The 27,470-nt window shown below is 36.9% G+C and overlaps 1 protein-coding gene across 6 annotated transcripts in view; it reads right to left on the bottom strand.

The window, feature by feature from the left end:
• GSK3B (glycogen synthase kinase 3 beta) overlaps positions 1-27,470 on the bottom strand; it is a 201,218-nt gene that overhangs the window by 68,198 nt on the left and 105,550 nt on the right. For all 6 annotated transcript variants that reach the window (XM_060150526.1, XM_060150525.1, XM_060150521.1 and 3 more), the window contains exons 4-7: positions 14,275-14,385; positions 12,087-12,217; positions 4,722-4,828; positions 1,834-1,931 (exon numbers count right to left, since the gene is read on the bottom strand). In XM_060150526.1, coding sequence (XP_060006509.1) covers positions 1,834-1,931; positions 4,722-4,828; positions 12,087-12,217; positions 14,275-14,385 — 447 coding nt within the window. The remainder of the gene's footprint in view (positions 1-1,833; positions 1,932-4,721; positions 4,829-12,086; positions 12,218-14,274; positions 14,386-27,470) is intronic.

Below are 27,470 nucleotides of genomic sequence, written 5' to 3'. Positions count from 1 at the left end.
TTTTATCTAGCCCTTTATAGAAAGTTTGCCAACTCCTGTATTAGAATACTAATTTGAATAATAATGAAGAATACATAGGCGTTTAGGAAACAAGGAAATCAAACTATCTGAACTTAGATCTGAGTGTAGTATGGGAATCAGGAAGGAAGGAGATCTGTTGAACTAAGTTTAAAGCTTCAATTTGAAACTAAAAGATGGTTACTACAAAAAGACAGCAAAATACCAGTGATCTCAAGTGCAAATCATAAGAAATTATATAGATAGTAAGGAAAATTCTTGATTACACATGGGTGTTTTCAACCACACTTGTATACACTGATACCTAGCAAAATCATTTTATCAAAAGTAATATATTCTGGGCCTCCCTGGTGGCGCAGTAGTTGAAAGTCCGCCTGCCGATGCAGGGGACACGGGTTCGTGCCCCGGTCCGGGAAGATCCCACATGCCGCGGAGCGGCTGGACCCATGAGCCATGGCCACTGAGCCTGCGCGTCTGGAGCCTGTGCTCCACAACGGGAGAGGCCACAACAGTGAGAGGCCCGCATACCGCAAAAAAAAAAAAAAAAACAAAAGTAACATATTCTTATAAATTAAGTACAAGGATTTTAAAATAACTTAATCACCATCCTGTGTATAACTACAAAAAGCTACTGAGAACCAATAAGGACGTACTTAATAGCATAGGGAACCCTGCTCAATACTCTGTAATAACCTAAATGGGAAAAGATTTAGAAAAATAGATAATGTATATGTATAACTGAATCACGTTGCTGTACACTTGAAACTAACACAACATTGTTAATCAACTATACTCCAATATAAAATACAAAATTTTTTTAAATAAATAAATAAGCTGCTGAGGCTCAGCACAATGAAAACTAAATTCAAGCTGTCCAGATACAAAACAGGCTGCATTCCAAAATAGCAACCTGATGCTGGAAGTATTCAAGAAAACACTGAAAAATCATCTGTCAGGAATGTAACTATGAAGGTTCTTTCATTGGATGGAGAATTGGACTACATAAACTCTAAGGAGATTTTCAATTTTCCACTTCTGTGAAACATTTGGAAAATTAAGAATAAAGCCTAATAGACAGTAGGTGTTGTTGCTTTGGACAAACTATAACCTTAGAATCAACCAATCTAGTGGTCTAAATACAGAGACACTAGATATTACTAAAGGGGGGGGAGGTGAGAACTTATTTAAAATCTCAAGTATTAAAAACTTTAAAATGTCAGTGCTGCTGTTCTTAAGAGACAGTATGAATTCCAAAATAATAATACTTTGGATCTGATGTTGTTAATAAAGGTGTTGACCGACCTAATAAATAAAATTATAAGTAAATTTATAAGTAAAAACTTACTTAAATTATAAGTAAAAATTCTGCTTCTATCAAGTGATCTAGTCATATATACTCACTTTTTCATTTTATAAATATTTAAATATTGACTAAATACAAGCATCTCCTATGTGCTCAGCAGAGTATTATGAGCAGAGAGCACATGGTGAGCAAAAACAGACATAGCTTGGGTTTTTATTCAGTTTATATACATTTTAGTGATCTATTGCTTTTAAGTACTTTAAATAACAGATATATCCCTTTCTTGCATCAGATAGCCAAAATAGCTTTTCTAGTATCACATAACAAAAGAATAACTCAATTAGAAAGCAAAAGCTGGGTTCTTATATTTCTTCCACAGCTGAACTTGCTATGTGATCTTAGATCACGTTCTCCATTTCCTCAGTTTTTCATGAGTGTGTGAGAGATATGGATTCTTAGAAAACAGCAATAAGATTCCTTCCAGTTCAAAAATTCTGATTCAATCTTCTCACCTTGATTATTTCTACCAATTGATCCACACCACTGTCCCCTGGAAATATTGGTTGTCCTAACAACAGCTCAGCCAACACACAGCCTGCAGACCATACATCTGAAGAAAAAAAAAAAAAAGCTTATTAATACTCTGTAGTTTAAGTTGCATTAAACTGTATACATTTTCTAATTTTACTTTGGTCAGAGAAATATCACAAGGAAAAGATTGTATAATCTAAAACAGAGGGAAAAAAGTCATCAAACTATCCTTAATGCATTTAAAAATTGTGTTAAACTTACTAAACAGGAAACAGGACAATAAGAATATTCTAATAAAGGGTAATATCTATTTAATTATCAAATAGCAGATGTTCAAGTCTTCAAGAACCAAGACAGGGATTATAGAATGAAAACATAGCACATGATTATTTACTTATTATACTTAAAAATAAGTCAAAGTGATACAATCTCTTCACATTGGCAGGTACTTATACAGAGTAGCAGAAAGCAAGGGTTTAATCTCCTATATACAGGGTTGTAGGCCAATGAAAATTTCTGAGAAAAAAATTTTAATACTTTAAATGGTTAAACTTTTGTCTTGTAATATGACTGACAGAAAAATGTGCTTAAATATATGAATATTTTAAAATGCAAAGAGAGAAGAATACATTTTATTTTACAAATTATAAAATATAATTCACTTTTAAGTCAAAACCGAAACCTCAATCTTGAGAGAAAACTTTAAAAAATAATTTAATTAATAAATTTTAATAATTTATAAATAAATTTACTAAATAAAAAAATAAAGCGTACATCCTGGCTTACCCACGATAGTCCTGGTCTAGATGACCGTCCTGGGATAATTATGAAGAGCATCCCCTTTCTCTCTTAAAAGTATTACCAAATGAGAAGATAAATTATATGGGCACTCTATTTAGAGCCCACTACCTAAGACTTCCTGCAAGAAAAAGCTAATTTTCAGTTTCTGGATTCCTGGGTTTTGTATGAATCACCAAACAAGTGTTTTAGGGAGATGAACATAAATCATTGCTGGGTTTTCCATCTACCAGTAGGGAAGGAGAAGAATAGTGAATGGCATGGGGACAACAAATAATTTAATCAGTCTGATGTGGTAAGATGCACTAATAAGAGGAACTGGAAACTAACACAACATTGTAAGTCAACTATATTCCAAGATAAAATAAAAATTAAATTAAAAAAAAAAGGAATTGGAAATCCCTGCTCCAATGACTACATTTTACTGGCTTGGAAAAATAATGACAGAAAATTCATTTAAGAAATTCAAGTTGATTTTGTCCAGCTACTCTTTCACTTTTAATACCATTGTTAAAAATATTTCCAAAATATATTTGTATTAGAACACTTTTAAATATATTTATTTTTGTTTATTTATAAATTTTCCAGAGTCTTAAGAAGCAAGTATCCTAAATCTAAAAGGGAAAGCCAAATCTAGGCTTGTTAGGTTTCAAAAGGTCCCAGCTGAATCAGTGGCCGATGGTGAGTCCTACGCCTAGGACGTCAGAATCTGGTTTTAGTCAAGCAAAGGAGGCTACTGGAAAGCAGGTACTCATAATATCCAGAAAATTGATTCCTAGTAGAGGAAACAGATTACACTGGCCTTTTTTGTGAGACGTATTCCCAAAGAACTGCTAGGCACATGGACATTTACAGAAGTAATATACTCTTAAGAGGGTTAAAGGTTTATGTTAAACATGCCTTAATATGTCACGTAATATGATCATGACTTTTTTAAAAGAAGCAAACCAGGACCTCCCTGGAGGCGCAGTGGTTAAGAAACTGCCTGTCAATGCAGGGGACATGGGTTCGAACCCTGGGCCAGGAAGATCCCACATGCCACGGAGCAACAAAGCCCGTGTGCCACAACTACTGAGACTGTGCTCTAGAGCCCGCGAGCCACAACTACTGAGCCCACGTGCCACAACTGCTGAAGCCCGCACACCAAGTCCATGTTCCACAACAAGAGAAGCCACCGCAATGAGAAGCACACGCACTGCAACGAAGAGTAGCCCCTACTCGCTCCAACTAAAGAAAGCCCGCATGCAGCAATGAAGACCCAATGCAGCCAAAAATAAAATAAATTAATAAAAAATAAATAAATAAAAGAGGCAAACCGCATTTTTTTGTTTGTTTGTTTTGTATTTGTATGCTTTTGGACCAAGGAATTCTCTTCAGAAGCAATATATAACAATAAAATAAAGTTGACCTCCACCTGCATGCCACCCTAAGGTTGCTCCTTTCTTAGCTTCCTATTCATGTCCAACTGATCATACTCTGTATGTGCACTACTACTAGTGGGCTAAAATGAGGTAGAAGAGGAGGTCAATAAAGAATGAAGCAAACTGTCTCTATTCAATTCCTTCTATCATTAAAGATCTTTGGTGACAAATTCTACAGAATTGGTGGGTTTGTCCAAACTACTAATGAAAAAATCAGATTGTTCCTTTTGAGCAGACTTAAATAACCAACTGAGACAGCACAGCAGGAGTATCAGTAATATGGTCATCCTACCACTTTAATCATAAACTTAATTGATGCAAATTCTCCAACTGGTGATCAAGCTCAGAAGGGAATATTTCAGGGGAATTTTTTTTTTAAGTTAGAAAAGATACTTAGAATTTATTTACAATTTTAAGTTAAAAATAACTGTACTCCTAAAGAAATCACAAAGGAGTAGCTTATAATACAAGAAACGTAAAAGTAGAATAATAAATATATCTTAAATTCTATACATTTTTGCATATCAATCTTTAAGAAGAAATATATTTCAAGGCATATTTATATTTAAGAACAGATTAGTAATACTAAATTACTAAAAACAAGATGCAATAAATAATTACAAGCCATTATATTTGGGTCCATTACTTACCTATACTAGAGGTATAATCAGTGGCTCCAAAGATCAACTCTGGTGCCCTATAGTACCGAGAACAGATATACGAAACATTGGGTTCTCCTCGGACCAGCTGCTTTGCACTAATAAAAAAATCAAAAGCAGAAATTCTTTAAATGAAATCTAAACCGTATCATTGCTATCATAAACTGCTATCATTCGCATTCGCAACACAATGTTTATCTAAGATTCCCATAATTCCAATCATGCAATATATAAGAAAAAGAAAATATGAACCATAACTATGTCTGACAAAACAAACTTATAATTTTAACATATCACTCTGAAAAAAGAACAGTAACTTTTAAAGAATGCATTTGTTAACTGTCACCTGAGGAAAAAGATTTTTAAAAAAATCACAAAATGATAAATGTTGAATTTCTTCTGCTCTTGTTCCCTGAATTCCACCTTTAAAATACAAAGAAGAAAGGGCAGAAAAATGAGCAGTACTTCCCCTCACCAAAAAGCACAGTAATAGATTATAATATAAGAATGAATACTGCTTACCCAATATGTTTTTTAAAAAGGTAAGAAATTGGCCACTCTCTTAAAATTTGACTTCTGACTCAGAGTAAGTATCCCAAAGCTTGCAGATCCAACCTACTTTATGTTTTTCCACCATTTGGTCAATTTATTAACTGCCTAAGCATTCGTTATCCAATAAAAAAAGATAGGCCCTTTCCTGTAGGGCAGAGATAATTCACAGTCCATGAATTCTAATTCCACTGTCGTAAGTTAAATCACACATTCTCTTAATCCAACTTTCCTTCCCAAATACTTTGTGGCATGTATTTTAAATATTAAAATTAGTTTCTTTCGAAGTACCTCTCAAGATAACTTGAAGACACACTAAAATAAATAAACTGCTACAGAAGCTAACCATTTTGACATACAATAATAGGAAAGATAAATACAGGAAATAAATACAAACAACAAAATCAAAACAGTAAAAAAGTAAGTCACAGAAAAGGTAAAAAAAAATTTTTAGGTAAAGGTACGGGAAAATCAGAGTAGAGATAGATGAAAGTAGTCACAAAGGTTTCAGTTTGGGCTTTCTGTTCTTCCATTTATTTCTGGTCAATGATAAGTCTGACCATAACCTGGTCTTCCTTCATCACAAGTTGTGAAGGTGGGAGGCAGTTTATTTTTTAACATTCTCACCAAGGTTTGACATACAGCAGCCATTTCATAAATTAATAAACACTAATCCCTGTTTTTAGGCTGCATGAAAATTAAGACACTTTTTCAGCAAAACTGATAAAACCTTTCTACCTTATAAAGATTTTCTAAATTAACAAGACGATTCCAATTATTTACTCAGAAAATTCAGTGATAAAGAAGGTAATATTAGAAATGCCACTTGATAGAGCTACCTTCAAAGTGTATCCCAAACTCTACTTGCTCAAACTAGCCGTTAAAAACATAAAAAGCAGCTTCGTTATCAGAGTTATTAAAAGTGAACTAGGCAGAGTCAAGATGGTGGTGTGGGAAGACACAATTAGCTTCTCCCCACAACTAGTGTGCCTGCCGGCCGCTGGTGGGGGACACTAACGCCCAAGGAGATAGTAGGAACCCCAAAGTAAACCGGTAGGAAGTAGGGGGACTGAGGGGGGAGGAGAAGTGGAGGTCAGACAGGATCTGTGCCCCTGAGGTCAGGGAGATCAGGAGAGGCACGAGGGAGGGACTCTCTGGGAAGAGAAGGAGAGGAGCAGAGGGTGATCGCCTGGCTCACTTGGGCTGGGGAGCCTGCTGAGCTCTCAAGCCAGTACCCCACCTCCACAGCCCCATCCAGGCCATGTGGGTCCTGGGGGCATAAGAGGGAGGCCGGGGAGATGAGGAGTGGCAGGCGGGAGGAGCCATCCAAGGAGGCACAGGAGAGAAGCAGAGGGCGATTGCCCCACCCACTGGGGCCCTGGGCAGCCTGCTGAGCTCCCAGACCGATCCCCTGCCCTCCAAAGGCCCCTCCAGGTCTCGTGGGTCCTTGGGGGCATAGGAAGGAGGCCTAGGGGAGAACAGGAGAGGCAGGCGGGAGGGGCCCTCCAGGAAGAGAGGGAGAGGAGTAGAGGGCAACTGCCCCACCCACTAGAGCCCAGGAAGATTGCTGGGCTCCCCTGTGAGGTCCCCCGCCCTCTGAGACCAGGGCTGGGGGGCAAACCTGGGTCCCTTCTGTTCCTTGAGCCTAAGCCCCACCCCCAACAGCCCCCAGCGCCTTTTCCAGCCCTGTCAGTCCTGAGCATTAGCCCTGCCCACCGCCCAAACCTCACCCTTGCTTAGGTCCTGCCCTCCACAGCCAAGGCCTCCCCCCGCCCACCCCTTTTCTCTTCTTTCTTCTTTTCCCTCCTCCTCTTTTTTACTATTATGGTACTGATGTGCCTTCTGGCTGTTGATTCATCGATACTTTTATTTTTATATTCTTCCTAACATATCTGTTTATTTTTTACTTTGTTATTGTTTTTTTTTTGCTGCCCCAGGCAACTTGCCGGACCTTGGTTCACGACCCATGGTTGGGCCAAAATTCCTTCGGTGGGAGCTCCAAGTCTGAACCACTGGACTAAGAGAGAACCTCAGACCTCAGGGAATGTTCACTGGAGTGAGACCTCACAGAGCTCCTCATCTCAGCACCAAGACCCAGCTCTACCCAATAGCCTACAAACTCCAGTGTTGGAAGTCTCAGGTCAAACAACCAGTAAGTCAGAAATACAATCCCACTCATTAGGGGAAAAAAAAAAAAAAGACACGGCAAAAAAATATGTCACAAATGAAGGAGCAAGGTAAAAACCTACAAGACCAAATAAATGAAGAGGAAATAGGCAATCTACCTGAAAAAGAATTCAGAGTAATGGTAGTAAAGATGATCCAGAATCTTGGAAATAGAATGGAGGCATGGACTGAGAAAATACAAGAAATGGTTAACAAAGATCTAGAAGAACTAAAGAACAAACAAACAGAGATGAACAACACAATACTGAAATGAAAAAGACACTAGAAGGAATCAATAACAGAATAACTAAGGCAGAAAAACGAATAAGTGAGCTGGAAGACAAAATGGTGGAAATAATTGCTGAGGAGCAGAAAAAAGAATGAAAAGATTGAAGACAATCTCAAGACCTCTGGGACAACACGAAATGCACCAACATTCGAATTATGGGGGTCCCAGAAGAAGAAGAGAAAAAGAAAGGGTCTGAGAAAATATTTGAAGAGATTATAGTTGAAAACTTCCCTAACATGGGAAAGTAAACAGTCATCCAAGTCCAGGAAGTACAGAGTCCCATACAGGATAAACCCTAGGAAAAACACACCAAGACACATATTAATCAAACTAACAAAAATTAAATTCAAAGAAAAAAATATTAAAAGCAGCAAGAGAAAAACAAAAAATAACATACAAAGGAATCCCCATAATGTTATCAGCTGATTTTTCAGCGGAAACTCTGCAGGCCAGAAGGGAGTGGCAGGATTCAATTGAAAAGTCAAAAGCTTTTCAGACAAGCAAAAGCTAAGAGAATTCAGCACCACCAGACCAGCTTTACAACAAATGCTAAAGAAACTTCTCTAAGTGGAGACACAAGAGAAGAAAAAGACCCACAAAAACAAACCCAAGGGCTTCCCTGGTGGTGCAGTGGTTGAAAGTCCGCCTGCCGATGCAGGGGACACGGGTTCGTGCCCTGGTCTGGGAAGATCCCACATACTGCGGAGCGGCTGGGCCCGTGAGCCATGGCCGCTGAGCCTGCGTGTCCGGAGCCTGTGCTCCGCAACTGGAGAGGCCACAACAGTGAGAGGCCCACGTACCGCAAAAAAATAAATAAATAAATAAAAATAAGAAAATGGTAATAGGAACATATATATTGATAATAACTTTGACTATAAATGGATTAAATGCCCCAACCAAAAGACACAGACTGGCTGAATGGATACAAAAACAAGACCCATATATATGCTGTCTACAAGAGACCCACTTCAGACCTAGGGACACATACAGACTGAAAGTGAGGGGATGGAAAAAGATATTCCATGCAAATGGAAATCAAAAGAAAGCTGGAGTAACAATACTCGTATCAGATTAAATAGATTTTAAAATAAAGACTGTTACAAGCGATAAGGAGGGACACTACGTAATGATCAAAGGATCAATCCAAGAAGAAGATATAACAATTATAAATGTTTATGCACCCAACATAGGAGCACCTCAATACATAAGGCAAATGCTAACAACCATGAAAGGAGAAATCGACAGTAACACAATCATAGTAGGGGACTTTAACACCCCACTTACACCCATGGACAGATCATCCAAACAGAAAATAAATAAGGAAAAACAAGCTTTAAATGACACAATAAACCAGATAGCTCTAACTGATATTTATAGAACATTCCTCCCAGAAGTGGCAGAATACACTTTCTTCTCAACTGCACCTGGAACATTCTCCAGGATAGATCAAATCTTGGGTCACAAATCAAGCCTCGGAAGATTTAAGAAAATTGAAATAGTATCAAGCATCTTTTCTGACCACAACACTATGAGACTGGAAATCAATTACAGGAAAAAAACTGTAAAAAACACAAACACATGGAGGCTAAACAGTGTGCTACTAAATAACCAAGAGATCACTGAAGAAATCAAAGAAGAAATTAAAAAATACATAGAAACAAATGACAATGAAAACATGATGACCCAAAACCTATGGGACACAGCAAAAGCAGTTCTAAGAGGGAAGTTTACAGCAATTCAACCTCACCTCAAGAAACAAGAATAATCTCAAATAAACAATCTAACCCTACACTTAAAACAACGAGAGAAAGAAGACCAAAGAAAACCCAAAGTCAGTAGAAGGAAAGAAATCATAAAGATCAGAGCAGAAATAAATGAAATAGAAATGAAGAAATCTATAGTAAAGATCAATAAAACTAAAAGCTGGTTCTTCGAGAAGATAAACAAAATTGATAAACCCTTAGCCAGACTCATCAAGAAAAAATGGGAGAGGATGCAAATAAATAAAATTAGAAATGAAAAAGGAGAAATCACAACTGACACTGCAGAAATACAAAGGATTATAAGAGACTACTACAAACAACTATATGCCAATAAAATGGACAACCTGGAAGAAACTGACAAGTTCTTGGAAAGGTACAATTTTCCAAGACTTAACCAGGAAGAAGTAGAAAATATAAACAGACCTATCACAAGTAATGAAACTGAAACCGTAATTAAAAATCTTCCAACAAACAAAAGTTCAGGACCAGATGGCTTCACAGGCGAATTCTATCAAACGTTTACAGAAGAACTAATACCTATCCTTGTCAAACTCTTTCAAAAAATTGCAGAGGGAGAAACACTCCCAAAGTCATTCTATGAAGCCACCATCACACTGTCACCACAACCAGAAAAAGATATCACAAAAAAAGAAAATTATAGACCAATATCACTGATGAACACAGATGCAAAAATCCTGAACAAAATATTAGCATACAGAATCCAACAGCACATTAAAAGGATCATACACCATGATCAAGTGGGATTTATCCCAGGGATGCAATGATTCTTCAATATTCACAAATCAATCAATGTGACGCACCACATTAACAAATTAAGGAATAAAAACCATATGATCATCTCAATAGACGCAGAAAAAGCTTCTGACAAAATTCAACACACATTTATGATAAAAGCTCTCCAGAAAATGGGTAGAGAGGGAAACTTCCTCAACATAATAAAGGCTATATATGACAAATCCACAGCAAGCATCATACTCAATGGTGAAAAACTGAAAGCATTTTCACTAAGATCAGGAACAAGACAAGGATGCCCACTCTCACCACTCTTATTCAACATAGTTTTGCAAGTCCTAGCCACAGCAATCAGAGAAGAAAAAGAAATAAAAGCAATACAAATTGGAAAAGAAGAAGTAAAACTGTCACTGTTTGCAGATGACATACACTATACATAGAAAATCCTAAAGATGCCACCAGAAAACCAGTAGAACTAACCAGTGAATTTGGTAAAGTAGCAGGATAAAAAATTAATGCACAGAAATCTCTGGCATTCCTGTACACTAACAATGAAAAATCAGAAAGAGAAATTAAGGAAACACTCCCATTTACCACTGCAACGGAAAGAATAAAATACCTAGGAATAAACCTGCTTAAGGAGGCGAAAGACTTGTACTCAGAAAACTATAAAACACTGATGAAAGAAATCAAAGATGACATAAACAGATGGAGAAACATACCATGCTCTTGGATTGGAAGAATCAATATTGTGAAAATGATTATACTACCCAAAGCAATCTATAGATTCAATGCAATCCCTATCAAACTACCAATGGCATTCTTCACAGAATTAGAAGAAAAAATTTTACAATTCATATGGAAACTCAAAAGATCCCGAATAGCCAAGGCCATCTTGACAAAGAGAAATGGAGTTGAAGGAATCAGATTCCCCGACTTCAAACTACACCACAAAGCTACAGTAATCAAGACAGTATAGTACTGGCACAAAAACAGAAATATAGATCAATGGTACAGGACAGAATGCCCAGAGATAAACCCACACACATATGGGCACCTAATTTATGACAAAGGAGGCAAGAACATACAATGGAGAAAAGACAGCCTCTTCAATAAGTGGTGCTGGGAAAACTGGACAGCTATGTGTAAAAGAATGAAATTAGAACACTCCCTAACACCATAACAAAAATAAACTCAAAATGGATTAAAGACCTAAAGGTAAGACCAGACACTATACAAGTCTTAGAGGAAAACATAGGAAAAACACATTTCACATAAACCACAGCAAGATCTTTTTTGACCCACCTCCTAGAGTAACGGAAATAAAACCATAAATAAACAAATGGGACTTGCTCCTAGGAGCAATCAATATTATGAATTTGTATCATTCCAAAAATAAGCTATGCATCTGTGTACATATGCCTATACTCTCTGTGTTTTTAGAATACAAAAGGGAACATACTATGTAGATTCTTGACCTTGTTTTTTTGAATTTAATACTTCTTAGAGATCAGTCATTTTCCATTCATAGAGAGCCTCCCCTTTCTTTCTTTTTTTTTTTTCTCCCCTTTCTTTTTTTAACAGCTGCATGTATTACATTATATGTATGATGTACCATAATTTATCTGGTAATCTTCTTACTGCCAGACATTTATATACTATTCTATGATAAAAATCCTGGTATATACAATATTTTGTAAATGTGTGAGTATCTGTAAGGGAACAGTTCCTAGGAGTTAAATTGCTGGATGAAAGACTAAAATTCTGAGTATACAGGGTGGGAGGGTGGGGTTGGAGAGAAGGGAAGGGAGGGAGAAGAAAAGAGAACTAGCTTACCTTCCAAAGTCACAGAGTTTTAAGACAGCTGTATCAGGATCCAACAAGAGGTTCTGTGGTTTAATATCCCGATGGCAGATTCCAAAGGAATGGATATACGCTAAACTTCGGAACAGCTGATACATATACAACTGGAATAAAGAGTAAAAATTCATTGAATACTTACTTTCTATCCCAAACAATTCAGAGTCCTTACACAGGAAACAAAGTAACAGATTTCCAGAAAAGAATAGTGAAAAGCTGGGGATTGTTTGCACTCAGTCTTTCTTAAACAAGTTTTATGTCATTTCTCTATCCATTAGCTAATTATAGTTTAGTTAACCAATGTTATATTTGTACCATCTTTTAATAACTTAAAAAAGGAAAATTTACAATGTGCTTTTATAATTTTTATTTTACTAACATCTCACCACAAACCTGTTTTCTTCCCCTAAACACAGATTTAAAAACTCAGAGGGGTATTCCAAATCATGTGTAACAAGTAACAATGTTTAGACCAGAAGCCAAGTCTTCTTGGCTTCATCATCCTTTGTCAGGGCCAGAGGTTATTGATACAGAGGTCTGGGAAAACTCACACGTGAACTGAGAAAATCTGTTATCAACGATCTATCAAGACATCAGTAAATCTATTAATAGCAACACCACTCTTCCTGTTAATATCCTTCAGAATTAAGTAGACTTCAAAATGCCATTTAAAAACAGATCCTAGATGACTACTAACATCAATTTAAAAGAATATTTATTTCAATTTTATTACAAAACAACATACAGTGAGAAACTGGGTCTGTGTGGAAGAAAGAATTAGACTCTTGACTGGTGAAGAGACAGTCTTTGTGAAGAAAGTGTGTATATCTTTTTCTTTTTTTTTTTTTTTTTTGTGGTACGCGGGCCTCTCACTGTTGTGGCCTCTCCCGTTACGGAGCACAGGCTCCGGACGCGCAGGCTCAGCAGCCATGGCTCACGGGCCCAGCTGCTCCGCGGCATGTGGGATCTTCCCGGACCGGGGCACGAACCCGTGTCCCCTGCATCGGCAGGCGGACTCTCAACCACTGCGCCACCAGGGAAGCCCGAAAGTGAGTATATCTTAAACCTTCTATTTGTTCCAAGGTCAGTGTTCTGGTTCACTTATAAATTTTTCTGACTCCTCACCTTCTGATCTCTACCCCAAAGTTATATACCATGAAAAGAACTTTTGAAATGATTCAAATCAAAGATACCAGTATCTTGGTGAAAACAACAAAAAGAGAGTTAAAAGTCAGATAAAGCACTGACATAAGGTATCGTCTACATATGGAGTGGTCTTGACTCCTACAAAAATATACTGAATCACCAATTTACAGGAAATACTGAGGACAGAGGAACATATTAACACCACTATAGTAATCCCATCAGCAAAATCCATTTTATTACTATAAAGCTTAAAACTATAACTATTAAGTAAAAACTTCGATACTCACAACATTCAGAATCAATGCCATTTTATTTTCTAGAGTATTTGTATAAAAGGTAAAATGCAAAAAATTATACTTAGAAAGCTGAACTTTTAAACTTAACTCCTAGTTAATTTTCACAATGTCATAGTTAAACAAATAATAATCTGTTTCTAATAATCCACCACAACTTCAGTCATAATTATGTTGGATAAATTGCAAGCCACTCTAACATGAGTTGTATCAAATAAAAAAGATGACATTGACATCAGGTACCAAAAATTAAATAACATCTTAATAGAGTCTGTGCATATTTAAAATTACGAAAAGTTTAAACTTCAGCTACGGACACACTGTATCTATAAATGGCAATGAAACATTGCATTCAGTAATATTTATAACCATATTTTTATAATTTTATAGGATATGCTTGTTCCTATTTCAGCCTGTGGCACAATAAGGGTTATAAGAAATTAAATTAAAAGGTGCTATAGGTAGCAAAATTAAAACCCATAATTGTCTGTGAAAAAGTTCATTTGTCAGAAAGATGACAAGTATCTTTAACACCTGTGTCATGAAAGCTTAAAAAGGGAAGACTTCACGCTTTAAAACTGTACAAAAATTTAATGAAACTCTAGCAATACCTACTTTGCAGCTTTCCCCCCTCAGAATGAGATGTAATAATATAGTTAAAATACACCCAGCACTCTCCCTTGTTCATAATAACTAAAATGGTAAATTGCTCCATTTTTACATACCTTAACATAGATCACAGGGAGCGTCTGTTTGGCTCGACTATAGTGTCTGGCAACTCTGTATACTGTTTCCGGAACATAGTCCAGCACCAGATTAAGATAGACCTCATCTTTCTGAAAGAGTTTATTAAAAACAAACCAAAAAAACAAGATTAGGAACTAGTCTTTAAATATTCAAATTAGAGTAAATTCTCTATACATTCACTTATTCAGATTTTTAAAGAAAAGATTCATGTGTTCAATTTTAATTATACAAAATTAATTCAGAATATAACCATAATAGTAAAAACAAGTCTACCACATTTTTTTTACTAACAATTTCATGGCAAAAACACAGCCATTTCAAGACTGTTAAGATTCCTAGTCATATTTAAACTGTTATTTTGGTTATATGATTTTAGAGGATATTACCTGTCACAAAATTTCATATTTTCTAGTTTGAGAGTCATTGCCCTTATATCCTATCAGGAAAGGTGTCATGGTAGTAAAATAAGTATTGAACTGGGAGCTAAGAAATGTGCATTTCTAGCCCTAGCTCTGCTAACTGATGTATGCAAGCCATTTAATCTCTCTAGGCTTCCATTTCTTCAACTATAGCATGAAAAGTTGGACTTCAAAATGTCTCCTTAAAAAAGATTCTATGGTTATTTGATTAGTTATATTAGTTAATTAGTCTATAATTAGTAAAATAACCACTTGTCTTCTACAATTAACTGAAGAAAAAAGAAAGAATAACTTATAAGGCAGCGAGTTACCATACTCACAAGTTCACTGCAGGTCATATGTTTAAACATCCATTCACAGCAGCATAAAGACACCAATCCAAGATCAGTGGAAAGAAAGAAGGGAATTCCAACTAAGTACCAAGTAGGAAAGAAGAAGAGAGTGCTACCCTCACCCTGTTCATGTGAATAATATCAGATAAGCAAACTGAAGCAGAACACAAAGTTGAGAATCACTGTGTTCAAGTCTAGAACTGGCTACTGAGTAGGAAAATCTTCAGGCAAAACTTCACAATCTTCCCAGTTTGAAATCATCTTACCTGCCAAACTAAAGTGAAGAATTTCAATTTTCAGCACTTATTGAGCATTTTCTATGTCAGTAGTCATTGCAGAGGAAGTAAGGATGCAGGTAAAAGATATGTCATCTAAATTGAGTATGACAGGGGCATTTCAGGCAGAGAGAAAACTGTATTCAAGATGTGAGGTCAGGCTTTCCTGATGGCGCAGTGGTTAAGAATCCGCCTGCCGATGCAGGGGACACGGGTTCGAGCCCTGGTCCAGGAAGATCCCACATGCTGCAGAGCAACTAAGCCCATGCACCACAACTACTGAGGCTGCGCTCTAGAGCCCGCGAGCCCCAACTACTGAGCCCACGTGCCACAACTACTGAAGCCCGCGTGCCTAGAGCCCATGCTCCACAACAAGGGAAGCCATGACAATGAGAAGCCTGCGTACCGCAACGAAGAGTAGCCCCCACTCACCGCAACTAGAGAAAGCCCGCGCACAGCAATGAAGACACAACACAGCCAAAAATAAATTAAAAAAAAAAAAAAAAAGATGTGAGGTCAAAGAACAGAGCAGATCTCAGGAAACAGTTTAGTGAGGCAGCATGCCATTGACACTACTACCTTTTCATTTTCCCTCAGTCTTTCATGTTCTCCTCTCTTCCCTCCATATCCAGCTTAAATTCCATGGTCTAACATTACCCTCACTCTCTAACAAGGGAGTTAGTAAACAATAGCAAAGGCCTGTTTTTAAACTCTTCTCCCATCCTCACCCTCAGCTGATACCTTGCTTGTACCACTACATGTATCCATTTACCAGCATCTACCTCCAGATGCTTTTCCTTCACTAGAGATAAGCTGACCAAGCTCCTTTCTAAGGCAAACTCTGCTGCATGTAAACAAACTACTCTGCTTTTCCTATTCACACTCATTGCTTCAGTAATTTTTCTTTCTCTGTCGATTATTCTCTCTCTGTGAGAGCATTACAATCAGCACATAAACTTATTATTTCTTCCATCGTTAAAAAAAATCTCTAATCGCACTAATCACCACCATCCTATTTTCTGGCCCCTTTAACAGCAAAATTCTTCAAGAGATGTCTGAACTGACTTTCTCCACTACCTGGCTCTTCTCATTCTCTCTAAAACTTACTCCAATAGAATTTCACCACCACTATTCCACAAGAATTATTCATCAAGATCAATAATCTCCTTGTTGCTGTATTCAGTGCTAATTTTCAGGCATCATCTTTCCCTCTCTTTTACTTGACTTAGCACTACCATCTGACATAGTCGATCACGTTCCCTTCTTTGAAACACTTGCTTCACTTGGGTTTTAGAACACTATACTCTTCTGGTTTTCATCCTACCTTAAAGACAGCTCTTCTGGCTCTCTACTTCTGGTTCCTTCTATTCTCCTTTATCTCTTAAGGAATAGAGGATCCTAAGGCTCAGTCCTCAGACCTCTGTTCTTTGTGTAAGCCCACTCATCCAGTCTAATGGCTCAGTACTACTATACACTGATGACTCCCAAATTCATATATATCCTGGGACCTCTGCCTTTAAGTCCAGGCTAGTATCCACTAGCCTGGACTTAAAGGCAGAGGGGGAAGTTGGGAAGATGATAATGAAAGCAGTGTGAGCAGCTGGAAACCTTCTACAAGGATCCAAGGCCTAGACTAGGGCATAGATAATAAGGATTTTTAAAAAAGGAGGTGGGAGACAGGTATATTGGCTAGCTAAACAAGAGAGTAATAGAGAACCTGAGAAACAAAGAAGTTTGGATTAATTTAACAGTCTCTAAACCTGGGCAACTAGGCAGATAATGAGACAAGGAATGTAAAAAGAGCAAAAAGGTGTGAGGGAAAAAGTTGAATTTTTATTTAATGAATATCAGAACATTTTAGGTAGCTTTGTTCCATAGGTGGTTGGAAATACATAGGTGGTTGGTCAAGTCAAACTCAGAAAACAAGAGTAGAGCTAGAGATTTAGGCAATAGCTGAAACTGTAAGAACTCAGAAAACAAGAGTAGAGCTAGAGATTTAGGCAATAGCTGAAACTGTAAGAACAAGAATCACTCACCTAAGAAGAGTGTATACAGCAAGAGAGTGAGGAAAGGACTGAATATAAGATCCTTGAAAATTAAGAATGAAATTTCCCTTAAGACATTAGGGGACAACTCAGCAATGAGAACTAAGAGGCATAAAAGAGCAAGGAAAGACTAGCATCGAAAGATCCAAAGTTGAGTTTCAATAATGACAAGATGTGGAACAGCAAAGTGTTTCAATGGCAGGAAGGATGGGATTGAAAAGGCTGTTGGATCTGGTATGCCATGGTTCCGTGATGCTGTTGGAAAGAGCAGTTTCAGACCATGGTGCCAATAGCAACCAACCTGTACTGAGTTCATGAGTGAGCAGATGGCAGGTAAGAAATAGGAGGCAGTTAATTTAGTTTGTTCTTACAAAATCTCTAGTGGTTAAAGTAAGGAGAGAGCTGAGAGCTGGTAACTTGAGGGGAAACAAAAGTCAAAGAAAAATTTTAAATGTGCTTTTTGTTTGTAGTTTTTAGTGGCTAAGAGACCCAAATTTATTTGTATGCTGACTGGATAAAGACAGAAAAGTTTTAAGAAACAAAAGAAAAGGGACAACTGATGAAACAAGGTTCTTGAACATCACAAGAACAGGAAAACAAGAACACAGAGAAGTTATACCATGTAGTAACTAAGAGGCAAGGTTAGCATGAGTCACACAAACTACATGGAGGTCCCAACACTGCTACTACAAGTTATGTGACGACAGCAAGTTACTTAACCTCTTGAAGCCACAGTTTCCTGTAAAATAGTGCTAATGATGATACCTACTTTAAAAGATTGTCATGAGATTATTAGAAATAATCATATACAGCTCTTGAAGCATATTACCTGGCACATAATACTTAATTTTAACATCTTTAAAAAGGAACGATACCACATTTTCCCCCCTGTACATCTAAAATAAGTGATTAGGTGTTAGAAAGAATAAATAAAATGAATGTATGTCTGATGACCCTATTTCTTGTAAAATAAGAGATAGGTTATATGTAAAACTGAGGGTAGCAAAAGCAATGCTCAGGGCTAAGGGAAGAAAATTTCAAAGATCAAGATTTAGGTAAGAATTAGTTCCAAGTGAAGGTGAGGTCTGATAAAGAGAATAAACAAATAGAAAATGCTGAACTGGTGTTGAAGGGGCTGCTGTGTAAGTAGAACCCAAGGAATGGTAAGTCTTGGGTTTTGGAAGGGTCATTAATACGGATGCCAAAATTATTCTTTTTTAACTATTATTTGATTACAAGGTTTCTTGATTTTAATAAATCACTTGACAAAGTTAATCACAATATATTTATAAATGACCTGGAGATGTGTATGGTAATTTAATTCATTTGCTAAATAATCATAGCAAAAGTGAAAAATAAAAAGACTAAAAAATGAATACTAAGTTCAAGGAAGATTTCTAGTTGTAGGGCTACAAACTCTGTTCTTCCCTTGTCCTAATCAAATTATTGTAAATGATTTCCTTCATTAGGGGATGCAAGAGCAAATGGCTAAACAACAAATGTAAATGTGTGAAGCCAAAATGTATAATGCAGTAAGAGGCAGTGGTTGGTAAATCAGATAGTACAAGACTTAACTAAAAGCATTCTAATTAAAAAAAAAAAAATTAACAATGTGCTTGCAAAATAAAACACATCAGAGGATGAATCTGGCAGTCAATTTACAATTTTCTGACTTTAACACAACCACCTAATATTGCCACAAACCTAGGAAGAATGGCTTAAAATGGAAGACTAAATATATCTAGTAGTCTAGAATGCTAAGCCAAACCCACAAAATAAAACTTAACAAAGATAAATATAAAACCCTATGATTAAAATCGAAGTATCAATTTATTATGTAGAATGACAGATTAAGACTTAGTAATTCATCTGGAAAATAAATGATAGGTGTAACTGAACTGAGCTCAAAAGTTATCAACATTGAGATACAGCTAATGAAAAAATTTGATTCAGTATTAGTTTACAGTAGAAGTATTGTGTTCAGATCAACAAAGATAATTCCACTATACTTTGTACAGTTCAGGCTTCATTTGATGTACTGATGATATCCATTTTTAGGCAGTATACTTTATTCATAATATTAACAAAACAAAACACATCAAAGGAAGGTTATCGAAACCATGTCTGCGATAGGTCAAAAGTTCTCATTTATTATACTATGAGAAATATGGAGGCTCAAATTATATTTGGAGCAGTACTTTGCAGATTAATATAAGCTTATCTTTTTGCTCAAATAAATTTTATTTATTCACTCCATTAACTAATCAACAACTTGTCAATTTTCTTTAGCACCACAGAGGAGGTCTGTCCATTTTGTAAGTATAACTGTCTCTCTGACATTTAAAAGTTGTCATTTTGACTATCTTCATTTTCTGAGACACTGGAGGTGTCTATACTCAAAGGCACTTTGAACAACCCTTCACTTCATGGCTTGTATTCAAATCAAATCCACTTAGAAATATATATATATACAATTGGTCCTAAGACTGAAAACCAAAACTAACAACAAGTAATACTACCACCAATGCCAATTTGAAATAAATGGGCTCAACATCATATTCTTTAAATGCTCTTGTTAAACCTTCAGATGTTCTGCTGTAAATTTAACAGCCTCAGGAGTAATCCCTGAGGGGGAAGTGCCCATTCCTAGGAAATGTCATCACAGCAGAGAAACTACTATTTTCACGTTTCCAAAGTAGCTTTGTCTGGAGGTTTACGTAAAAGATAATTCATGAGACTGAGGACACTAATATTTCAAGAAGAAAGAAGGATCAGGATTCTGCATTTCTATCACTTGTAATTTTTTGGAAAATCTCAGGCCTGCTGTTTTCTTAATGTAATCTCTCTCTTTTGAGTTATCAAACAGAATGCCTGAATATTCACAGATTAGCAGTGAACTGTAAAAGCTAAGTATAAAAATACAACATAAAGAGTATCATTTAGCTGGAGATACTGAAAACAGTCTACTAACATAATGAGAAAGTACTATTTCAGAGAACAGTTACTAGGCTTCCAAATTACATGATGTACAACTTCGGGAATATTTCTCTCAATGGTTCAGTTATCATTTTTATTAATAAACTATTCTCTAACTGCTGATAATCCCTCCTCTATGAACTCCACTCTAAAACTGTTCACTGAGTTAAGAAATTTAAATGACAAAATTTTGATCACACCTAACAAAAACTCAGCAAAAGCTGTGATAACTTCATCCATTGGAAGACAGACACTACTTACTATGATGCTCTTACCCCCAAATAATTTTTCAAGTCAGGGAAACAAAATTGCTTGAAGCTGCAGTTTTAAGTAGAACCATGCCAGCATTCTAAAAATTTGATGGGATGCAAAGCAGCATATAAGAGAACCCAGTAAAAAGACATCCAACAGGGTTTCCCTGGTGGCGCAGTGGTTGAGAGTCCGCCTGCCGATGCAGGGGACATGGGTTTGTGCCCCGGTCTGGGCCACGGAGCGGCTGGGCCTGTGAGCCATGGCCGCTGAGCCTGCGCGTCTGGAGCCTGTGCTCCGCAACGGGAGAGGCCACAACAGTGAGAGGCCCGCGTACCGCAAAAAAAAAAAAAAAAAAAAAAAAAAAAGACATCCAACAAAGTATCATGATAGACCTGGATTCTCCTCAGAATTGGGTTTAGGGAACTTGCACTAGCAGAAAAACCTTCAAAGCAGATGCCTTTTCTCTGATGAATGTGCCAGGCTGGCTAAAGATGGAAATAATACTAACAGTAAAGTGGGTGTGGGTTAGGAAAAAGAGAAACATTCTTTTGCTTGGGAGACTGAGGGAGAGACTGGGGAAAGAGATGAGAACCTAGCATACAACAATGATTATGGCAAGCTTCATCCTTATCTCACACCTTCAAAGAAAATAAATACCAAATTTACATAAAAATGTACCAGAACAAAAGATGTTTGCAAATACTGTAGGGCAAAATATTTATAAGCTATTAAGGAAAATAATGCCAATCTGATTACATAAAAATGTAAAACATTTACACTACTTTAAAAAAAACAGAACAAACCAAATAAAAATATGACAATTTGGAAAAAAATTTTGCTTACACACGACAAAGAACTAACTTGTTTTTGTTTAAAATGCAAATGGGACTTCGCTGGTGGCGCAGTGGTTAATAATCCACCTGCTAATGCAGGGGACATGGGTTTGAGCCCTGGACCGGGAAGATCCCACATGCTGCAGAGCAGCTAAGCCCATGAGCCGCAACTAGTGAGCCTGCGCTCTAGAGCCCGTGAGCCACAACTACTGAAGCCCACACGCCTAGAGCCTGTGCTCCGCAACAAGAGAAGCCACCGCAATGAGAAGCCTGCGCACCACAATGAAGAGTAGCACCCGCTCAATGCAACTAGAGAAAGCCCGCGTGTGGCAATGAAGACCCAACACAGCCAAAATAAATAAATAAATAAAATAAATTTACAAAATGCAAATGGCTCTTATAAGTCAATAACAAAAGACTAACATTCTAATAGAAAAAAATGGAAAGAGGCACGAATACATAGCCATACAAATGGCAAACAAAAATGCAGAAAGATGCTCAACCTCATTCATAATTAAAGAAATGCAATAAAAATAACAATCAGCTACCATTTCTTATATATCAAATTGGAAAAGAAAATTCAATCTGAGAAAACTAAGTATTAGAACAGTGTCACTGTCCAAAATGCACGATTATACACTTCTGGTGAATGTCCCAACTCTTGCAATCTTTTGGGAAGTCAATGGGCTAATATATTCATCCCAAAGTGAAGATGAACAGACACCCATTTCAACTCAGCAATGCCATTCCTATGAACTAAGTCTATGAAAACAATTCCGTATGTGTATGCTTATGTATATGTGCATGCACACAAAGATGATTGAAGATTTGTGAAAAGAAATGTAAAATAATCTATATGCCAAAAAGTAGACATGCTCAAAAACGCAAACCAAAACAAAACTGAGACCCACATTAATAGGGGTATGTAAAAGGAGAAGAGATGCTAACTGCAAAGAGCTCCCAATAACCAAAGCAGGAACAATTTGATTAATAAAATAAAGTAGTATTAGATTATAACCCAAAGTATAAAATAAATATGCATGAGTCCACACTGATATAAGTAAATAATAGATTAATAAATGGGGGAGAAGAGACAATCTTTCACGCAAAAGAAATCCAAATAGTTTATGTAGCAACTTTGCCCTTAAGGAAAATAACTCCCCTCTTCTTAGGTGTGGGCTATGGATAGTGACTTCCTTCCAAAGGATACAGCATGGAAATGGGGGAAAAAGAGGAACTTTACAGTGGAGAAAACTGAAAAATACAAGGTCAGCCAGGTAATCAAGATTAATAGCAATTCTTATTGATAGCACATACCCTTGATATGATGTGATGAAAATAGCACTCTGTGGTCTTTTTCCAAATAACCTATAGCCCTAGTTTGTTATGAGATAAACATCAGATGAATTCCAATAGTGAGGCAGTCCACAAAATCTCTACCTAGTATTCCTCAAAACTGTCAAGGTCATCAAAAACAAGGAAAGTCTGAGAAATTGCCAGGGCCAAGAGGAGCCTAAGAGACATAATAACTAAATGCACTATGGTAGCTTAAACAGGATCATGGAAGAGAAAAAAGACATTATGTAAAAACTAAGGAAATCTGGGACTTCTCTGGTGGTCCAGTGGTTAACACTCCATGCTCCCAATGCAGGGCACTGGGTTTGATCCCTGGTCAGGGAACTAGATCTTGCATGCCTCAACTAAGAGCCAGTGTAGCCGAATAAGTAAATAAATATTAAAAAACAAACAAAAACTATGGAAATCTGAATAAACTATGGATACATAATAATGTTATCAATACTGGTTCATTAATTATAATAAATGTACCATACTAACATTAGATGTTAACAACAGAGGAAACTGGGCGCAGTGTCTACGCACACAGACATAAAGGCCACATTATTATGCTGTTATATTAACCTATGATATATGTGCTCATATATGTACATAGGAAATTTACCTCTGTGGAAAGGGATTTGGGGAGTTAGGGATTAGGGTAAAGAAGATTTTACTGTTGTCTACTGCCCTTCTGTGTTACCTCAATTTTTTTATAATATGAATGTAATAATATTTTAGTTTTAGTAAAATATTAAAATAACATTAAAACAAGGTAATAACTGACATTAACAAGAAACTCCTAGATTAACATTTTCAAGCAGATGATAGTTAGCATCTTATTGCTGTTAGTAACATTTATAATTTATGAGGAGATCTTGACAATTCATCCACTGCAGGAGTTTTACATTACCTATATATTTATTCTCTAGGTCACACTCCAATAAGAATGTCAGCATTTCATCAGTAAAAGTTTCATCCAGATTATCAATGTACCACTTTAGTAGAAATCACCATAAAATTTTAAGGAAGATACAAAACTGGCCTTATTTAGGCAACCTCTTTATTTAATAAAATTCCTTGCTATCAGTAATTTTCACACAGTAAGAAAGGTGAGAGAAAAAAAAGTGACGGGGGTTTATTTTGTAAACTCGGCCATGTATACACTTAGCTATAACTTTGTATACCATTTCTATATGTATGTCATTTCTATAACAGGGTTTCATTTAATTTAAAACAACAACATAACAAAATATCCTTTTCATATAGGGAGGCTGACCTTGACCCAAACAATTATGAACCCACTTTTACTTCCTCAGCTTCACCTCCCACTACTGTCCCCACACTCCCCTAACTTTATATACCTGAAATTTCGAAATACCTGTATCTCCTTACACAGACTATGCTCTTTAACTCCAATAAACTTTTCAAACATCCTGGACTTCTAAATTGACACATACTTATTCTGCACTGGTTATCAAAATAGCTCCTATTTGGCCTTCAAAACCCTGAATAAGCATCACCTCTCCTATGTAATTCCTTTGCTGACTCCTCTGGATAATTTATTACTTTCCTCCATCCTATTTCTGTTCACAGTACAAATAACTGTCTTTCCATGTATCATTTTGCAGTATTATTTCTCTTCTTGTCCTTCTTCAAACTCATTTAGACAGATCTTATACTTTGTCTTTGTACCTAAAACACTACACAGTGCCAGTAAATTGAAATAAAGTAAACTTTACAATGTGAAGAGAATAGGAGGTAGGAAAGAACACAGACTTTATAGTTGAAGAATCTATGTTTGAAAATGGTTCCCATGGTTACTAATTAACTATACAACATTGGACAAATTCTTTAGTCACACAAGACTCCAATATTCCCAATGATAAAACTAACGAAATAGTACTATTATCAATCTAGAGTACTGTTATGATGCTTAAATGACAAAAATGCATTAAAAAAAAAGCACTTTATAAATCATAAAATTTTAAAAGAAAAATTTGTATTTTTATTCACGATTTAAGACATTATGTAATTCTACAGTTAACCAAAAGAATATCTCTAAGAATTTGAATGTGATAAAAATTATATATAGGATATATTTATTTAATGTTTTAAAATATTTATTTTGGTATATGTTTTATAAAGTATTAGTAAAAGGTACTAATTTTTTGTGTTTACGTAAAATTTTTTTAGCTAATGAGGTAAACAGACATAGACGATTAGCATATGCTCAGTCATTACTTTTTAGTCTATCCCTCTACACTACAGTATGCACCCACTATAGCTGGAGGCCTCTTTTTATTCATCTTTTCTATCTAGAATAACAATTTCACTAAGCAGTCCACAAAGTGTAGAAAATAGTAAGAGGGAGAGCAGGACTTCTGAAATAGCAGCACAAGGAGTTCAAATTTTCTCCTCAGCAAAGCAAAATGATAAAATGATTAGCAAACAGTCGTGTAAAGTATCTGGAAATTGTTCTAAGGGCGCACAGCAAGTGAAGAAACAAATCTTAGTAAGAACTGCAAGAGTCTATGGCATTTTAGTACAGACCTGCTCCTTTACCCTGCCATCCTACCTCCATGTTTGGAAAGGTCTACCCAGCACTCTTAATCCAGACAGCACCCTCTCTGCTCAGCAACCAATCAGGAACTATGGTTTCACCCCAGGAGGGAAAAGCTGCATCCCAAGTTGCAAAAGACTTATCCCAGCCAGGAGAACTGTGTCTCCCTTCCCCCATTCAGTCCCCACTAGTAAGCCAGAGAAGGCCTACTCCAGGCAGAGTAGGCTAGGGCCCCGAGAGCCTCATCCTCAATCTGCTCACAGGGAAGATCTCCCACTTGGAGAGGGCCAACTTGTGAAGACCAGGGGCTGCCACTGCACTGCACCTCCTCCAGTGCCCTACATAAAGTGGGGATGTTACTCTGGGAAAAGTGAGTTCTCACCTCAGTTCTAGGGCAGTAGAAAAGGGGCTCTGTCCAGAGGGAAAGGCAGGCTAAGTGCTCTGCTGAAAGAGACTATTTGCAATATAGTAGGAAGAGCTCTAGCCTATAGGCGTTGCCTAAAAACAGTGGAGATCTTTGTGGAGAGCAATTAAGAGGTGGCTGGTAGGTTCATGACACAAACAAGGCAAGGCACCAGAAATTTAATAGAAAGAACCAAGGACAGAGATAGCCAAGAAGAGCCTACTTGGGATTACAGTCATCTCTGGAGGTCGATAAGAACGTGTACAGGGCTTCCCTGGTGGCGCAGTGGTTGAGAGTCCACCTGCCGATGCAGGGGACACGGGTTTGTGCCCCGGTCCGGGAAGATACCACATGCCACAGAGTGGCTGGGCCCATGAGCCATGGCCGCTGAGCCTGTGCGTCTGGAGCCTGTGCTCCGCAACGGGAGAGGCCACGGCAATGAGAGGCCCGCGTACCGCAAAAAAAAAAAAACAAAAAACCCCAATGTGTACAGGTGCTAGCTGAGCAGCATTCAGGACAAACTTGAAGCATTCCCCAAGTTGCACACAGATACATCAACGTACAGCAGAAGCATCACTGGCACAAGGGGCTTACAAGCAACCTCTGACCAATCATTTGATTAAACAATAAACTGACTCAAGAGCAACTCTCAGGAAGTAAAATCACATTCATCCTGGCAGTCAAAAAGACTGAATGCCCAAGGCTGTATGTACCCTCTCAGGAGCAATCAGAGGGGGAAGTCCAAGCTACTAGTCCCTGGTTCAACATGTGGCAAATAAATATGAACTCCCTGAACTATGATAGCAGCACCCAAGCCACTCAAACATCCAATGGTAAAGGATAAAAATATAACTGGCTAATGGGACTTTAAGCATAGCCTCTGACCAATAAGTGACATTTAAAAGAGGAAAGATCTCTAATCAATAAGCTTAACTTCTAGCTTAAAAAACTAGGGGGAAAAAAGGCAAAATAAACCCACAGGAAGAAAATAACGAAGACTAGAACATAAATAAATAAACTGGAGAATACAAAAGCAATTTTAAAAGCTTAATGAAATCAAAAGTTGGTTCACTGAAAAAAAAAAAAATCAACAAAATTGACAGGCCTTGAGCTAGACTGACCAAGAAACATAAGACTCAAATTATTGAAACCAGGAATGAAAGACGAGACATCACAACTGACTTTAAAGAAACAAAAAGAATTTTAAGACAAAAGTATAAACTTTATACCAATAAATAAGATAATTTAGATGAAATGAACAAATCACCAAAATGGACAAAAGAAGAAATAAAAAAATCTAAGTACACCTATTACAAGTAAAGTAACTGAATTAGTAATTTAAAATTTACCACAAAAAGTGACCTGTTGTAAATGGCTTCACTGGAGAAACCTACCAAACCTTCAAAGAAGAATCAATACCAATTCTTCACAAAAATTTTCAAAAAAATAGAAGACAAAAACACTTCCTAACTCATTCTATGAGACCAGTATTACGCTGATACCAAACCAAACAAAACCATCACAAGAAGGGGAAAGAAAGAAAGATGACTAATTTATATTCCTTATGAATACAGATGCAAAAATCCTCTAAAAAATACTATCCAGCAACATATAAAAATTATACACCATGACCAAATGTTATTAATTCCAGATATGCAAGGTAGGTTTAGCATTCAAAAAATTAATGTAAAATATTAATAGAATAAAGGACAAAAACTCCAACAGATGGGGGAAAACCATT

Source organism: Lagenorhynchus albirostris, chromosome 5 (assembly GCF_949774975.1).
Source record: "Lagenorhynchus albirostris chromosome 5, mLagAlb1.1, whole genome shotgun sequence".
Lineage (NCBI taxonomy): Eukaryota > Metazoa > Chordata > Mammalia > Artiodactyla > Delphinidae > Lagenorhynchus > Lagenorhynchus albirostris.
Note: the sequence above shows the minus strand (reverse complement) of the source record. Positions and strands in the feature narration are given on the sequence as shown.